Genomic DNA, 19,270 nt, shown 5'->3' on the forward strand with positions numbered 1-19,270 from the left:
ATCAAAGAGATTCTTGTATTTCAGAGCCCAGTGTTTTCTGTGCTTGTCTTCAACACTTGTTAAGTTTGACTTTACAGTATTTCAGAAAAAATAAGTCTGCTTCAGATTCTTAATTTGATACAACTACCCATAAAGAACTGAAATTCTTTTGTAATCAGATACCTGTTCTGTGTAACACTGCACTAAATGAAAGCCTGACTGACTGCAGTCTTCAGCAGTCTGCTGAAGTGCCATTTACTTGGGCCCACTGGCGTCTGGCCCAGGGGGGTGCTTTGATGAACTACCACTTTCTAATCTGAAACATTAGTTGTTCCTTTATAGTGGTTTATCTTGCTGCATTAAGTTTGGCTTCTGCTTTGGGAAGAAACAGAAGCTGATACTGGGAAAGGTTTTATATTTGCCCCAGCTTTCACTGGCAGGTTCACAGCCGTGTCTGTGGAGCAAACAAGTTTTCTCCCAGTATAGGTAGATAATATCTTACTGAACAAAAAGTCAGTTATCATCACCAAATAGGAGGGGAAGGAGTTGGTCAAAATAATGTGTGTTGTGTTTCATTATATGTTGCTTCCTTTTGCTTGCCAGTAATTTGTTGAATAAGATGAGATGGTAATGTAGTGGAACACCGTTCATTTTGGATACCTGGTTAAAGACCTGTCCAAATTTATTAAGTCTTTTTTGCTTCCTTTTCTGCTCACTATGGAGGACACATTTTGGTTTAGCCATTGAATATCCTGTATGCTTCAAGGGAAAGGAAGCTTCAATTTCAAGCTATAACTGATAGAGACTTTTATATAATTGCATTTGTTTTATTAAAGAATAAAGCTGTCCCTGACTTCACTGGCAGCACAGATGAGCTCCTAGATTTTAGCAAGGAAAGTTTCAGGATTTTCATAAAAGTTTTCAGCAGAAAATGTTATAACTCTCAAAATATTAGCACTGCAAGATGGAAAGCCTTGTTAAGGGCAGAGGCAAATGATCACCTACCATCTTTATATATGTATGTATTATATATGTTTAAATAGCATAAATGTGTTTATATGTGTAAATTAGGTAAATTAAGCAAAAGTATTTAAAAAGAACCCTACATCTTAACTCATTCAGACTGTGCTTCTTGTTTCTTTTACTGAAATACCACCCACATATATCTGCTTAGAAGCCCAATGCTGACCAGTCTTACACTTTGTTGTCTGCTAAGAACCAGACAATATAATTTCTGACCCTTTTTGGCAAACTTGTGTCCCCATTTAAGCAATACTAGGGCCATCCATAATTTTCAAGTGCTGCTTTATTTACTGCTAGTTACTTGTTTGACTAACAACAGTGTTTTCCTCTTTTTCTTGTCTTCTTGGAAAACTCCCTGAATTCTTTCTTGCTTTTTCCCCCCCCCACAGGATGTCTCATGTAAGTGAAATGTGGTGCTATCACTGGAAATGGAAGCTGCAGTACTGTCTCATTTTGTTAACCACATATATTATATGCATGCAGAAAGCAGGTAAGTCAGCAATTTATCTTCTTGCATAAATAAGTGGTCTAGGAGCCAATGTTTTGATGACTGAGGATTATGCTTATGTATGACTGAATTATGTACAATATAAGAATTTGATGAAAGTTATGCATTATAGTAATTGGTTGTGATTTGTTACCTTGTTCTGCTACCACTGAATTTTCTTTTTGTTGTTTTTTTTATCATTTTGCCTTGCTTTGTTTTGTTACTCATTATTTTTGTTATTAAGTGTTACTATTTTTTTCCTTTTTTTTTTTTTCTTTTTAATTCTTTCATGCTGTCCTTTCTTTGTGTTTACCTTGCCTATCTCTTTTGAATTTCTTCTAATTTTTGGAATACTGTGAGTAATCATGTAGCTCTTCTATTTTCCACAGTACTGTTTGTGCCTGTAAATTATGTATTCAGTAACTCTTCACTCTAGTTCAAAGTTGTAAAATAACTGTAGTGTGCTTATTATTTTTAAATGCTTTTATGATTCATATAATAGAAACATTCCTCAGCAATTTATATGTATCTGAGATAATAATACACTGTAAAGAAGAATCAGTTTTAACTTGACATCGTCTTGATCTATGGTGACACTTCAGCACAGCATAATGTAATACGTTCTGACTGTTTTCTTTAAATAAATGAATGACAGGTTTCATTTACTAAATGTCTTGTCCTAACCACTAGAGTGCAAAGTATATTAGAAGCTCCAGCTGCTTTACTGGAAAAAATCTCTGGAGTTTATTCTGGAGCATATGAAAATTTTGGAGCAGCTTGTGCTCAGCTGATTCCATATCGGATGAGTAGTTTTGCTTTTACAGACTTGCCATTGGAAAAAAGGATTGTTTATATATAGCAAGAGCTTTTAACTTCTTTGATAATGTTTTTTTTTTCCTTTAGGTAAAAGGTGCATTTTTTTACATTTTTAGTACCCGCACTTTTAGAGAAAAAACAATGCAGTTGCTGTGCAGTAACAGTTTCCAGATTCATGTCACTTTATTAGGTGTTCTTCATTTTCATTAAATTGTGTAGCCAGAAGAATACCTGGGATCTGCTCTTGCCTATGACTCCATTGGCTGGCAGATTTTGTGTCCCGGTGATCCTGGGCCGTGCAGCTGCCATCCTTAGCATGAAGTAAATCGGCAAAACCTGATCTAATTTACATGTCCTGTGGGCTGTTACCTGGTGACTAGAACATTAAGACCAAAGATTATTAGCCTTTGCTAATTCCTCTCGATAACAGTTCAGTTATTGAAAGTGCAGGTGACACGGCAAGCCTAAGTCCCGTGAGGCAGAAGGTCCAAGCCAGTATGCTGTGAGGACAGAGGAAGCCAACCACAGGCTCACCTGTGCATTCAGCTAACCACAGCGTGCCATCGCTAGCTGTGCTGGTACTGAACAAGTAGCTGGGTGAAAAGACCTGTGCCAAACTCCAAGATGTGTTTTTATGAAATCGTATATGCCCCTGGCTAACCACTTCAGCAATAAAATGGTTGGTGTCATTGGATTGGTAAAAGCAGACAAAGTGTTCCAGCCTCTAACTGTTCACGCTTTTTTCTCAGGCACTGGCTTGGCATGTAGGAAACTCAGAACCAGGTCTCTGATGGAAATCAGAGCAAAGACCTGAACCTGAGTCTTTTACACCTCAAGTGCATCCCTGTGGGGGCTTTTCCTCTCTTGACTCCACAGGAACAGATTTGAAATCTTCAAACCTTTCAATAAATGCAAAAGATATTTCCCTATCTGTCTGAATGATAAGTAGATAAAGAAGGTACCCTGGAAATGCCCACATTCAATAGACAAATGTTTGCTGTTCAACAGTGAAATAGATGATAGGTAGTCTGCTGTTAACAGTCGACTGAAATGAAATGAGACATTTACCTTTACAGGAACCTGTCACTTGGCAGTGCTTGCCTGTAGACCCCCAGGATTCATATTTCTTTTTACGTTGATGTAAAAGCATAGGTTATGCTGGAAAATAGAATATTTTCATCTGCTTTTTTTAATAGAGCAAGACACACAAAGTGGGAAACACTGCTGCTCCTGCATTTTTTTATTTCATATTCTTAAAAGGTATTGGTCACCTTGGCTATGGGTTCATATGGTATTCATAATCTCTCTGGCAGCTTAAGCTTTGCTAAAGTTACAGTAGAAATATCATGAAGCCTGACATTCATACAGCCTCTCTAGTGAGCTGTAAGCTTAGAAATCTTTTGGGGCTTATTAAGCTTTGCCTAGAGGAGGTTACATACAAGCGAGGGATTAAGATCATCAGGTCTAGGTTTTATGGATTATTTAAGGGGCTATTCATTAAGATAAAGATATCAGTCACACTGTGACATGGAAAAATGCAAAAGTAGTAATTTTATAGTTTACCTTGAGAAAAACTACAGCACTTGGCCTGCTTTCAGAAACAAAGGTTAGGAGAAGGCTTACGCCGCAGAAAATTTAGAACGGGAGTGGGATGGTCTGTGGAAGCAATGTTTAGCCACAAATTGATAAGTAAGGTCCTGACAAGCAGGTGCAGCAAAAGCGCAGTCCCAAAATATAGCTCTGATACCTCAAAGGAATCAATGGATGGACTGTGACACTTGAAATAGAAGAACACAAAGAAATTATTAAAATGAAAATAATTTATAAAAATATATCATGTTAGTTAAAATCTCAGCAACCATAACTGTTTTGGCGGACTGGCTTAACATCATGTGTTGTGACACGGGGTGAGGTTACAGCACAGCTCAGTTAGTAACTTGACAAGTTTCCGTTCCTCTCTGGGGCAGATGTCTCTGATGGCCTTATGTGAGTCATTTAGCTGTGCCTCAGTTTCCCCGTGATGAGTGTATATCTCGCCTCTGTTGTAAACAGCTTACATATCTTCCAGTGAAAGGACTGTATAGAAGCTGAGATGTTAGAATGAGGGTGCTTTAAACAGAATTAGTTAAATCTGCTTTTATATCACGTTCACACATTCCTAACTTTTTGTTTCTACGTACATTTCATTGGTTTCAGAGAGCCCAAAAGAGAACAACAAGAGTGAACAGATTTGTGGAAAACATAACTAATGAAGGCAGACTGAAAGAACTAAGATTTTTTGGTCTAGAGTAGTCAGAGGGGGAAATGCATAAAAATTGAGATTATTTAAAGAGATAGTGGGAAGGGATAGACTGATCTTTCTGGGCAGTTGGAAGGGAAAAAAAGAATAGGCCTAAATTACAGCAAGGTAAATGAAGGGAGGACGTCTCATCAAAAGGTTTAGAGGAATAGACTGCCAAGAAAGGCTGGGGAATCTCAGTCCTTGGGAATGTATAGTAATATCTGCCAGAAATGGTTTAAATCTACATTCCTCTTTCCTTGGGGCCAAGAAATACATTAGATAATTTCCAAACTTCCCTATTTCTATAGTGCTTCCGTAATCATTGCCCTGTAGAATCTATTTTGGTTAAAAATCTGGGAAATGAGGAGATCCTTTGGAAACTGCACTTCTCAGAATATGACAGTGGTTTTGCTCTGCCTAAAATTTGTGTTGGTGTTTGTCCTGTTGCAGTGGCCTCATTTTTATCTCACATAAGGAAGCAGCAGTTCACTACAGAAAGTAAAAATCAGTTGCTTCGACTGTGTATAGCCTCACAAAAATGTTCAGTTTAGTCCCCCCTTGCTTTTCACTTTTCAGTTGTCATAGCAAAATGTCTAATGTTTTAACATTGTGCTATCTTTTGGAGTTGTCTGTGCTCTCTCTGGTAACCCAGGAGAAGAACTGGAGTTTTCTCAGTGACCTTAAAAGCAGATTCCAGTTTACATAATTGCTTTCCAGTCTAATTTTCAAGTGTCTTGTCAGTATTAGACTTTCAAAGTTTTGAACACTTGAACATTTGAGGAGATCACATCCTCATAAGAGTTTTTACCTTCTTATATCATTAATAAACATATAATTACATAAGAGTCAATAGACATTTCAAATGTTGACTGCTGTGCGACCATGTTTAGTTTTATTCAGAATGTGGAAAGTATTTATCTTAGTAAAACCATGAGGACATTTGTAATTCTTACTATACTATTTCTTATGCCCCATACTGATGTTATCATAGAATTACTATGACTGTAGCTAATGCCAGGGTGAGGATTTGTTGTTTTGGTCATCTGTTGGTAAAATGCACTGATGTCTGTAATCATGATTCCATGTTCCCAAAAGGGTTTAATCAGTTCCTAGAAGTTCACCAAAGAGTAGTTTCAATTCTATTACAAGCCTTGAAATTTTAATTAGTGGTGATTCAAAGCAAAATTTTGTGCTATATTTAATTCATCAAGAAGGAGAGGTTAGGAAAAAGAATAAATCTGAAAGCAGGTCCTTCACCCACGTGGCTGATGATGATCCCAATATCAGATCATCTCTGTCTATTGTGCTCCTTAATTGGGCCTATGTAGATAAAGGGGAGATTAAAGTCCTCTCTCGTTTATGGGAGTATTTCAGATTGAACCTGTGGGTTCAACAGCCTAATAAGAGATTGGAAGTCAGTATGGTGGGAAGTATTGCTCATACCACCAGCCCTAGCAGCAAGAGTTAGTGACGTTGCCATTCGTGAAAATGGATTGGGTTTTATCTGGAACAGCCAAATCAGGAAGTGTGTTTTTTCACCACAGATCTCAAGCTGTGTACCCCAGACAGGGGCCAAAGATCCTATCACTGAGCAAATGATGAAATGGTTGTCAGCACATTGCCTTATCTTCCTCTTTCTTACCATGTGCACAGCAAGAACCGAAGTGCCAAGGCATTAACCCTGTCACTCAGCACAATCCTCGCGTACAGCAAGGAATGATTTTATAACATTGTTTTATAACTGGTGCTTTGTGAAGCTTCTTTCATGGCATTCCACAGGTGGGAACAGATGTGCATAGGTAAAGCAACAGCTGAGTAGGGTAAATGTGACTGAGAGTGCCATCCCTGACTCAAGTATGGAAATTCATGTTTCTGAAAGCTATGGAAAAACTCAAGAAACCTGAAAAGTTTGAAAAAATGTTCAGTCTGGTAGTTTCTTTCCTTACACAGGCCTCATAAGTAATTGGGAGATTAGTCAGAAGGAATCTGTGTATTTAATGAAAAGTTCTCAAGTATTTTTATTCTTTCTCTTTTCTCTGTCAGTCTTCTTTTATATTTTAATTTAGCTTAAGCAAAACATATGAAAAGCAATCCTCTTCATGTTCTGTTTAATATCTCCTTTTTTCCTGACTTGAGGCATGTGTTTAGAATTTCTGTTCATACAAACCTTGCAGAGAAAAAATTGCTAGTTGGCTTTCTTGTATTTCCCCTAGTTGACAATTTGTTAATGTAAAAGTAAATTACTGTTGGAATGAATGTCACAGGAACCTGCCTCTCATTACCTCTGTTTACTTTTTTCAGCTATTATTTTTTATGGTGTTGATAATTCTTTTCCCTAAAGAGTTTGGACCTCCTTGCAGTAACCATAACAATATTGCCTTAAAAACACGGTGATTTTTCCCGCTCCTCTGGTATGCACTGATAGCTAAACCCACATGGAATACGCTCAAACATCACAGAATTTCAAGGCTGACTGGGACCTCATCTTACAGGGTCTCTGCACTCCTTTATTAGAACATAGGCTAAATAATTTACCTTTCCATAAAGAGTATACCTTTAAAGAAAAGAACAATCTGGCACTGAAGGTCCAGTCTTTATGACCTATAGGATTTCAGAATCCATTTATAAATTATTTTTGACTCATTTTTTTCTGTTCACTGTTAGAAATTAAAAACATAGCCAACAACAATTTGGATGTTTGTCTATGACAAAAGATAATAAAAGTACCTACCTGAGTGGTATATCCAACAATAGCCCCAAGATAACTTGTGACTGTGCTTTACAAAAGGCTGCCCTTGATAAAGGTTATTATTTTTTAAAAAAATTAATTTATGCTATTTGTCAGTTCCTCTCAATAATGTGAATGAACATTTTAGAGCAAAATGTGTTTCTCTCTTACTAAAAGACTGAAGTCTTTGAGAATGTCACTTTTTTCTAGCATGTATTAGTAATGGGACAAGTGTTGCATCATGAAGTGAAGGTGTTGATTAGGAATAGAAGCTTTCCAGACAAAAGTTCCGTACATACAGGTCTAGCAATCGTGTGATGCACATTTCAGTATGCATCACAATTAATACTGAGTAATTAAAATGGTTGATTTAATATCCCAGTGGACCTTTTAGAAGTGAGTGATTACCACTGTAAAGTCAGCATTTCTCAATCAGAAGAGCTGATCTTGCAGATTTGAGGTGCCTATTGCTGTGTCAATGATTGTTTTGCTAGAATATAGGATTTGGTTACTTAATGAGATTGCTTAAGTGATTTACACAAGGTATAACATGCAACTAACTAAATCAAGGCCTCAGTTATCACTTCCTGATAATAAAATGTTAAAATTTGCATTTTTATAAAACCACAGCACAGAAATGTCTGAGATAAATATACAATACTAAAATGAAGAAAAGTATGTATGACTTATTTTTCAAAAATATGGAAAAAATCATGGACTTGTAGCTACAATTTAGTAAGATACTATGATACTTTTCACCTAGAAAAGTACATTCCTTGTTAAGATTGTGTATGAATTACCTCTGATTAAATAACTTACCTGTACTGTTTCCAAATTTTTTCCAAATCTCTCCTATGAGAGAAAAATAAAGTATTTTAGCTATATACTGTAAACATTTTCTACAGAGCTAATGAAAATAATAGTGTAATAATGGTAAGTTGCATCAAAGAAGTACATCCCTTACAGTGATACTTAGAACCAAAATATAAATTCCCATATCAAGGGAAGGGAGGACTTCCAGAAACACCTCTTGTTTTGTCTGAGTTCAGTGCTTCTTGGTCTGCTCAGTTCCTGTAAATGACAGACTAAGCTCTAACTCTTGCTGCAGTACGGGAAAATTAAGTGTATAATTCATAGTTAGAGGACTGCTTATGTAGTCTGGCCTCCAGTAGTTAATTTTGTTTGCCGTCTCTTGAAAGATCAAGCCAATTTCCACCCTAAACACAATTCCAGTCACAATTTTTTGGTACCACTATGAACTTGTGCTCCATTATTATCATCTTTCATGTTGTACTTTTAATCTTCCGTGTTGTAGGGGGTTTTTTGAGTTTTTTACCCTACTGTCTGGGACTACAGCCGCATGAACAGTATGCTGACTGTTTTCAATTTGTTGGTTGGAAACTATTTTGCTAATTGTCCTCAAGATTTCAGCCCCCAAACATGTTTACCAATTCCCATTTTGTGAATTTCCTTTTCAGCAATTTCTGAACATCTTTTCAGTTATTTACTGGTTTGTTCAAATTCCAGTGTTGCAAATAGTCAAATTTGACAATCGAGGCCACCACGGTGGTAACTCAGATTGAGTAATGCTCTAAAACTGCAGCTATGTCTATTAAGATGCAAGATACTTAATATTGTGTAGAAATGTCAGCATGGCATATTTTCAGAGAACTTATTTTTTGAAAGTTCTTGTAGACTGAAAAAACGTGTTGGAAAATATTTTATTCAATTAAAGAGTGACAAAAAGTTAGTTCCTATTCTTGAAACCATTTTTCTTCTGGATATCCCCAAAGTAGTCCAACTGTCTCCCAGTACATTGTAAAACAGCTGCTTTTTTTTCCAGGGCTAAATATCTACAAGAGTTAGCTCTTGCAGAACATAGGGTAAATTCATGAAAAGATTGTCACACAGCTAACCTAATTTTTGAAAGGATACAAAGCAATCAGAGTTTTTCCCAATTCCAGCTTTTTCCCTCATGAATATGCTTCTTAATGGGTGTCAGCCAGAAAGCTGCGACTCCCTATCTTGAACAGAGTTTGTTTTGTTCGGATGCATGCTCTGGCTTCTCACAGCTCTTTTAATTAAGAGCTGTTCAGTGAGAAATCCATACTATGAAGCTGAAGGCATTTTTTAATCAGAACTTGCTATTTAGGTGGAGAAAAAGACCTCATGGTTGAAGTTATCACAGAGGCATTTGTACAAGTGACCCAGTCTGTGACATTTGTTCCTGTGTTGTGAGGACAACTGTTTTTTCTCATTGTCTTCAATTTACAGGAAAGGTCTCTAAGCAGGTTTAAATTTTGAATATTTTAGTGTTTTTTTTTCTTCTGATTCTGTCTAAATATCTTCCACTTCCAAAGTATGTTAGTCATATATTATACTGCACTTTAGAGAAACTGAGAGCATACAGAGAATCCTGAAATCATCTTGACTGATGATTTGTTAGAAATACACAAAGGAACACCAGTAATATGTCTTTTGTAATGAAATCTAAAATAACTTAGAGATTTTGTGCTGAGTGTGGGTGCCCACCTATCCAATATTTTGAACAACAAATCACCCAAATGGTGTTCAACTCATGTTGGATTTTAACTTTGGTTTAGAGAGCCATTATTTTTCAAGTATGTATTTAATATACACACAAGAATAAAAGGGCAAATGTAGGTGTTGAACAAAGGCATCATTCGTACAGTGAGTTACAGGTTGTGGGGCTTTTAGAAAACAAAAATTGTTTGACTGATAAAGATATTTAAAGGAAATGTAATAATAAAAATAATGAACCCCCTCGCTCACATGGGTAAGCCCGTTACCTCAGTTATGCTGTGTCCGCCAGCTGCTCTGGTTACAGTTTATTATGTAAGTAGTTTATAAAGCACAGGATTTTTTCTTTGACCTGTCAGATTTTGGGAGTATACTGTTTCCATGATGTCTAGTATTTTGATCTTGTTTTGGATTGGGTGTGCTTCTGTTAAGATATTGCCACTGGAACTGGCAAAGGCATGTATATCAGAAATGCTACCTGTCGGGGCTTCCCTCTGTCTGTCTCTGCATATGAGGAATTGCTTTTCTGTTAAGTGATTATTTCACTGCTTTACAAGTGATTTGCTTTTAACCCTTCTGCATTCTTGGAAGGATGGAAGTCAAAAAGAAAGACGTCGCATTGGTAGAATAATAAATTTCTCCTTCTGGTGGCCCATGGCAATCATAAGATAGTACTGAGGATTAAAAAGGCAAACATCTCTCTATGTATACAGTCCTTTCCTCTAATAAAATGTTCACATTTTTCATGTGTGGGTAGTACCAAATAAGCAATTTTTAAATCTTGCCAAACACTGGTAACTTAGAAGTTACCTGCAAATAATATCTGGCATAGTCGGTTGTCTTTTGGTTTAGGTGGTTTTCTTCCTCTCATTTTCAGCAATGTTGATGTGTGTGATAGAAGTATCCTTTTTCAGGCAACTCCTGTAGTTACTGACTGTTTTGACTGTTATCTTCAACAAAAGTATCTGAAGTTGTTCTATTTGGAAAAAAATGCTTGGCTGCATAAAACTTTTCTGAATAGCACATCATAGCAATGGAATGTATCAGATATGTAGCTGAGAAGAGTCCAGTTTTTAAAGATGTTGTTTTCAAAACATTTATCTTGCTTTATCATCTTAATCAGTTTTCTGATGTAATAAATACTCTGAATTTGAAGGAGAAAATTATGTTCATTTTAAAATTTCAGCGTGTTTTCTTAAAAGAACGAATTTTCTTAAATAGAGATTTTTTTCCAAAAAAAAGAAAAAAACTTAGTAATAGTATGATTGAAAAAATAATGAAATAATCTCACAACAATCATGCAATTTGCTTTTTTGTGCTTAAGAGTGGTGAAATTGAGACAAATATGCTTTAACCTTGAAATATTTTTACACAACTTCTGGAATAAGATATAAAAAAACTCTTCAGTGAATGTTCAGCTGTGTATGGTCTGGTCATTTTTCCATTTTAACTGGATTACGTATCATTAAATTTACTGGGTCCCACCAAAGTCAATGCAGGTTTTACTATCTTTGAATAAGTGCAGAGGTACATCACTGTGGAGCTCTTTGGAAAATCCCTCCCCAGATGTCCAAATAGAAACTACTTGGTAGTTCGTGTCTTAGCCAAACAATGTTCCTATGTTAGAGGAAGCCAAAGTTGTGCCCCATGCCTTTAAAGATTTAACTTGTGTGGTGCTGCATCATTGCTGTTCACTGTTCAGAAAGGAAAAAGGCTTAAAGAACTCTAAAAAGAGTTGCTATGTACACTTGCCAGTGATTATATGCTGTAACTTGTGGGTTTTGTCTGCAGATTACTGTGATCTCACCCAGTGAAATGGAAGAGGTTTTTGTATTCTGCTTTTTGTCTGTGTAATTCTCATGTCATGTGAATCCCTTCTTGGTACTTAAGAACTGACTTGAGCTCCAGCAAAAAACTCAGATGCACAATCTCTTCTGAAAGGAATATTACTGAATTTTTCTTCCAGCACTTTTCATGCTTTGTGCAGGACAGACACAGTAACATTTGCAGGAGTCAGAGAACCTCTGATTCTGAGATTTGATGGGAATTAACATTCTCAGCACTCAAAAACTAAGCCAAGGAGAAACCAGCATTTTTGACATATCATCCTCTTTTTCAGTTAGGTTGGGGATTGTTCAGTAACTGGCAGAGTCATTTAAAGTATCGTAAGAATCCAGACATCCACTCTTGTTTCTACCTACCCATCCATCCATAATCTGACTGCTTTTTAATCCTAACATGCAGAGGAAAGCTTTCTTTTTCCCCTTGAAGTGGATTGCTTTTGATTATAGTGGCATGATTTTTTGAGCTTTCCTCATATTTTACTGTAGTTTCTGTTTCTAATGAGAAGACAGCTCAGCCTGACCAGAGTTTTAATCTTTAGGGTGAGGTCTCCAATGCTTCTTATCTTAATCAGCTACTGTGTTTATTCACTTGAAATATGTGGAAATCTGTAGAAACATCTTCTATTAGCAGGGATCAAGCCAAACTTAAAAAAAAATCTAGTCTCTTAGCAATTTGTAGTATTTCACATTAGGTTTCTATTAGTTTTCCTTTACAGAATTCAATATCAGAAATGATACAATGACAGTAGAATGGAAAGTAATGTTACATATTCTAAAAACAAAGGAAGGTCTTAAACTAGAATCTGGTCATGAAAACATGAATGCTGTGAGTCACAAAAATAAATTACTTAATAGCAGTTGGTGAAACTTTTTGTTTCGTGCAGAGAAGCTCTTCCGTTTGTTCTTTGCAGTTTGTTCTTTGCAGTTTGTCATAATTTATTTGTCTTTATGTTTGTGGTTCAGTATTTTATACTGGCCCTCACAACAGTTCTCATCAACAGTCCCCATTATTCCTTTTATATCATTCCTCATAATAATTACAGCCTCAGAGTGTAGACTTAGAGGTATGTATACAAGTACCAGTGGTAACAAATACCATGATAGTCAAGTGCTATGCAGGTAGACTTTGTATGGCTGAGGTAGTCTATACATTCAAGAGCAAGTTACTTCAAATGCAAGGAGACATTCTGCACCATTAGATATCAGTGTTGGGCTATGCTTACCAATTTGTCAACAATTATGAAAAACACTGAAGACCAATATGCCCAGTCTAAACAATGATCTAGTGAATATGTTCCCTTAGGGACCTTTTTTGGGGTTATGGTATGTATTACACATACAAAGTTTTCATTAAGGTTAACAATTTGCCTGTTATATTTTTAAAGCTACTCCAAGAGGGTTGTCCCCTTGAAGTAATAATATCATAATAATATAAATGTTAAATAGTAATAATAGTGAAATGGTTTCTTTTTCTCCATATAGTATGAACTTTCATAAGTAAACTAATACTAGTCAGCATTATCATATCTCACCGGAGATACATTGTTTGGAGGTAGGATTGACCATTACCCCGTGCTTGCATACTGCTATAAATAAAGTTACTTGGCTTATTCTCGAACACTACTTTAAAAATACAGTAATATAAATTATATGCAATAAAAATGACTGATAAAAATTATCCTAAAACATTATATGTTTAAAAAGCAACTTAAACTTTGATACGTTATTGTGTTTATTTGAATTGTGCAGGTGGATCTCCTGTACTGCCTGTGTGCGGTGACAGATTTATAAATCCAGCCCAATAGCACAGAGCCTTTGTCCACCCTTTAAGTAAATTGTTCTTGAGTAAAGGCTGCTTTGATCATGGAAAAATATATCTCTATGAGACTTGAATGAATAATGGTTTTAATTGTTAGCACCTTTTTATCAGCAGCAATAAGAGAGGTTTGAGTAAATATCTAGGCTCCCAATTATATACAAATATCGCCATATCCCTGTAATCTGTCTTTTCTAATTATGACACAGTATGTTTATTTCTGAAATGTCATATGCTTTTAAATGTCTCTTACTTGTCTGTTACTGCTTTAAAGTAACACAACCCTTCAATCACACCAATTCTGACAGAGTAAGACATTTATATATTTTTACTTTCTCATCATTTCCTGTCTTATGTGGAGGTGAGGAAAAGCTTGGGATTCAGCTAGTGCAATAGAGAACGATAATCTAGAATCGGCACTTGCTAATTCAGTTGAAATGTCAGATACCTGTGTGGTAGACGAGGAGGGTAGGTTTCCTTTGACTGTCACACAAGGGTGGTTTTCAAATTTGACTTATTTTAAATAACAGAAGAAAGCTTTACTAAGAAAATAATTTAAAGAAAGCATTAAGGCTAGAAAGCTGTCAATTCAGTAATTTGGAAATAACGGAATGGAAGAATTCAGGTTGCCTATGGATTTTTCCATTTTCACATCCACGGTGATGATGCAGTTTTTATTACAAAGCCACCTGCTTTTTGTCATTGGCCTCCAGCTTTGGACAGAGCAGACGTGATATGAGGCTGAAAACAGGTTTTAAGATCTTTGCTTAAACTGTGGCCAGAGGTAAAATATGTACACTAAATGAGGTACTGGATTGCAAGAAAATCTCATTGCTAGGGTGGCTGAAGGCTATGTTAGAAAACTCTGACTCTTTTCTGCTAGGGGTGGCTAAGCAAATGAATTTCATGGCTGTCTTCAATGAGTCTCATTTTCTGTGCCTAATTTAAACCTATAGAATGATTTGCATCTGTAATTGCAACTGAAGCGAAGAGGAACTGTATTTGACTATATTAACCTCTGTATAATGCCGGAAATCACAAGTAAGTTAGGTCCTGTGTGTCTGAAATGAGATACCTAACATCAGAAGATTCTTCTGATCTTGATATTCCCCAGATACACTTCTGTAAAATGAATTTAAGAATACTTCTTCCCTCACAGTAATATTGTAAGTTTTTAATTAAAATAATTGTTGAAGAAATGTTCAAATGTTACACTAATGAACACCAGAGAAAAGCTCATGAGGAAATCAGTGTTTATGTCTTAGGAGAGGTCTGGAATTGCTTCAAGGCTGAGGGTAACACTTTGAAGAATTGAGGTAAAGCAGGATACTGCAAAGTTGCTTATTTCATGTGTTTTGTCCTTCCTGTGAACTAAATGAGATCCAAAATGAGTATGTGATTATGTAATTGAGGCGTTTTTTTTTTTCAATTATCTATGTACAAAGGCCAGAGGAAGGTTAACTGTGGCATTTCCTAACTTCAGTAGTCCTTGATTGTACAATCCTAGTGGTGTCTGAATGTTTCTGGGAGGAGTTTATATTGTTGAGATGACTGTGTATATGTAGATAAAAATATAATTACTCTTCAAGGTGCTGAGTTAGAATTTTAATGTATCCCATATGCAGAGCAGAAAGTCTTGTTAACAAAATATAATTTACTGATTTTTCTTGTATCGCTCATATTCACTTAATTGAGATGTTCTCCACTATATTTTTGAGACAGTTTAAGAAGGCTGAAATTGACAGTGATTGGAGTAATCAAACTACTTCCCTGTGAAGCAATTTGCTTAGAAGACCTTTCTTTTTAATTTTATTATTTATTGCATCCTTTGAGTGATCCAGCAGTTAGATCAACAGCAACCTGGTCCTGCATGACCTAAGTAACACCAGAACATAGTCTTTTATAATGAAAAAGAAAAAAAATGAACAGAGAGGTATTCCATGTACTTCCCACATGCTCCTACCACTTGAAAAAAAAAATTCCCTTTGATTTTTTATTCCATGGGTATTTCTGGTTGCGCATTTGAAAAATATTGTTTCTCCATCTTCTCTAGTATTCTCTCTAGGGTGATACTGTGCATGGGTGTGGTTTGGTGTGTTTTTTGGGTTTTGGGGATTTTTTTGGCTTGCTTGTTTGCTTTTTTGTGTGTTTGTTTGTTTTAAGGCACTGTAATTATTAGTTTATTGATGATTGATTTGTATCATGCTGTTGGAAAAAGAAAACAAAACGCTTGGCATTTGGAATAGAGTATTCAATGTTACACTTAGCAAAACACTGACAAGAAAATATCTATCTAGAGAAAAGATGTTCAGTCTTTCACTTCTGCAGTGTTAGTTTCTGGAGGAGCACTTGGGGAGTGTTGGAGTTTGGATGAGTAGGTCCTGTGTGGACTGAGGTTTGAACGAAGGTGGCATTTTGCTAGGAAGTGGGCTTCTCTGAAACACATAAAATCTTTGTGTATCTGAAGTAATGGCAGGGTGCCCAGAGCTTTGTGGAAAGATTCCTAATTCTTCAGCAACAAATAAGTAAATAAATAAATATATTCAGTAAAGAGTAGGATATCTTTGATGTGAAGATATTCTGCTAGATGAAAGACTGGAACTGGCATGCAGTGCCAACCATCCCCCGGCTTCCTTAGCGCCTTTGGTGCCAACATCCTCAAAAAGAACAAGGATTGTAATCCTTAAGACATCAGATTTGAAAAAGGATTTCCTTTAGAGCTAAGGGTGTTTTTCTTACCCTCCAGACATGTAGCCAGTGGTAAGACAAATGAGTCTTCCAGAAATTATGACATGTTTAATAACTGTGGCAGTTTTCAGATTACAGGTCCTCAAATAATTTAATTTTCCTGTAACTGTGGACAAGGTCCTGATGCCCATCTGCCCTTGGAACAGAAGTAAGTCTGTTATTGGTTGAAGCCAGGGGTCAAAGCAGCCCAGTGTTTATAGATGGGCACCTGGAACAGAAGAGTTAAAACAAGGCCTGTGTACATGATGCTTCACCACAAAATTCTCCCAGTCTTCAACTATTTCCATTTGGGGAATGCAAATCTCACTGAGGCTGGTGTGGCTTGCCTTTTTAGTAGTCTGTAATGGATTTCTGCCAACTAGTTGCCCACTCTCCCTTTGAACTTGCGCATCCACAGTTGCCCTCAGGCAGGGAGTGCCATGTGTCCACTTCCCACTGCATGAAGAATCACCTTGTTCTCCTTACTTTGAACCAGGCTTCTATAACATGGGGTCACCAAGTGAAAACAGTGAGCAGGTACTCCCTATCTCTCTTTTCCCTGTCCCCCAAAGACCTTTTGTAGACCTTTGTCAGATGTCATTATATCATCTCTTTCCCAGCTTGAAAAGTACCTGACTACTCCCTCTCTTGCCCTGACCATCCCCACCCCAGACCCAGACCTATGCATTTTCTGCCTGTGGCTCAACATCTTCATTGAACCCAGGCTGGGATACTCAGCTGTCACCTGGTGGGAGCAGTAGAAGCTGGGTTGTCCATGATGGAGGAGGATCTGGAAGCCAGGCTGACTCCAGCACAGAGTTCTCACTGACTGGCACAGTCTCACCATGTCTCAGCTGGTTTAGTAGACATGGTGAGGTGAAGAAGTAGGCCCAGGGTCAGTCCAGGAAGTCGTGTCAGGAGCAGCCAGAGACAAAGGCCAGATACAGATACACCTACAGCATATGTCCAGGAACAACTGAAAGCCAATTAAGGGCTTTTAGTGCACTCAGGACACTGTCACACTTATCTATGTTGAATTTTATTTGTTATTTTATTGCCCAGTCACTCTGCCTTATGAGATTCATTTTTCTGTTCTTTGCACTTTGCCTTCAAGGTATCTACTGTCTGGAGGAGCTTTCCATCATCAGCAAACTTTGTACTCTTCTACTGCTTTTCCAGATACTTTCTGGGTATGTTAATTAATGTGGATCCTAGCAAAGACCCCTATGGCACTCTGCTGGTGACTTTTTTGTGTTTTTGCAGCTTCATATTTGCTCCTATACCCTAACTCTTAACCAGTTACTTATCTGTGCCAGAACCTTCCATTTAATACAATGGCGCTTAGTTTCCTTTAAAGCTTATGGTGAGAGTCTTTGCCAGAAAGTTTCTGGATATCCAAGTGAACCATGTCAGCTGGATTACATTAACCCACATGGCACAACTAAACCCTGCAGAGAACATCCAAGAAGTTTAAAAGACAAAATGTCACTTTTTATTTGTCCAGGTGTCCACTAATTCTAGCATTTCTTATACCGCAGATCCTTTGCGGTAGCGAAGACACTGGTCTGGTCAGAGGGAAAAACTGGAGTAAACTCGTTTTACCTGACTGCCAGTTACTGGCAACCTTTACAAGTGTTAACATTATTAGCATACCTTCAGGATGTGTGACTTGTAATTACACTCCTCTCCCAGTGCTCTAGACTAAGACTGCATCTGGCAGAAATGGGCTTGAAAATATTGGGATATGTTTGATCATGTTGACAAGCAGTGGAAAAGACTGAGCTAGTACTTTACTAAAATGTAATGAAAGCTTGAAGCAACTCACTTGAGTGGTAGCTCCTCACAACTGTAAACATAAGCAGAAGAACCTTTTCAGTTGCAACAAATAGCCCGACCACAGTTTTACCACCTTGAGAAAGGTGTCAAGTGTCTGGTTTTCATATAATGCTCCCTGAGACTGTGAAGGAGAATAAAAAGAACCATCACTGGAAAAAGAAAGCATTAATTTCTGCTTTCTTCTGAAATGCAGAAGAGACAGAAATAAACGAAGATGAAGAAGGAACCAAGATAGTCAGCAATTCACCATATATTCTATAAGTTCTTTCTCACAAATGAGGGAACAAACCTGCTATTCTGCACAGTGCAGATCTGGTAACCATGGGACTAATGGTTCTACCTCTCCCTAGAAGGATAGAGCACTTCTGCATATCCTCATATCAACTCAGATATGGTCACATAAATAGATGATTTCTTATTGATGGGCAGTTCAGAGATCAGCTGGCTCAGACACAGATGTTTTCAGACCTTTCCATTTGAAACTGTTGTGCTGGTTTCAGTTTTTTAGTAAGTCCAAATGCCAAGAAACTTCTGATACTGTTACTTCCTGTAAAGTAACTGCTTTCTCAGAACAGGAAGGTTTGGTTACTTGTAAATAAAATAGCAAGATTTGCATTTGCAGACAATAACAAAATTGGCTTTGGAAGAAAAGGTGCAATTGTTTGCCTCGTCATAAATGAATGAAGACTCTTCTGGCTAATGTCTGCAAGTCACAGCTGACAGATGAATCTAGGAGTTGCCTGATTACTTACAAACAACCCTTGCCCATTTCCATAACCAAAAACTGCCTAAAGTTGCTGCTGACACTTAATTATATTTAAGTTTAGAGTTCAGGCTGAAGCAAACTTACCAGATGAGCCAAAAAAAGTGTTGAGACTGACACCATTAGTTCTCTGTAGTGCAGCGTGTGATTCAGTACTGGAAGATGTGGTCACACTTTCGTAACCATTTAGATCAGGATGACATCAACTTTTTGTTTCTATGGCATTGCATAGATACAAGTGGTACCTGAATGGTTCTGTTGGAAGGAAGGCATTCCACCTAATCATCAAGTGCTCTTCCGTTTTCATTACTGATACAGACTGAAGAAAATATGCAAGCAGTTACCATCTGAGCTATTATAAGAATTTTTTCCTTCTTGTGATTGTTGCAGCCTGATCATAATGACTCAATTACCACACACTACAAAATG

At 37.0% G+C, this 19,270-nt stretch overlaps 1 protein-coding gene across 6 annotated transcripts in view; it reads left to right on the top strand.

The window, feature by feature from the left end:
- ADGRG6 (adhesion G protein-coupled receptor G6) overlaps positions 1-19,270 on the top strand; it is a 109,292-nt gene that overhangs the window by 4,475 nt on the left and 85,547 nt on the right. For all 6 annotated transcript variants that reach the window (XM_017825937.1, XM_017825939.1, XM_017825941.1 and 3 more), the window contains exon 2: positions 1,392-1,492. In XM_017825937.1, coding sequence (XP_017681426.1) covers positions 1,392-1,492 — 101 coding nt within the window. The remainder of the gene's footprint in view (positions 1-1,391; positions 1,493-19,270) is intronic.

Source organism: Lepidothrix coronata, unplaced genomic scaffold (assembly GCF_001604755.1).
Source record: "Lepidothrix coronata isolate B3197 unplaced genomic scaffold, Lepidothrix_coronata-1.0 Scaffold123, whole genome shotgun sequence".
In the NCBI taxonomy this organism is placed as follows: domain Eukaryota; kingdom Metazoa; phylum Chordata; class Aves; order Passeriformes; family Pipridae; genus Lepidothrix; species Lepidothrix coronata.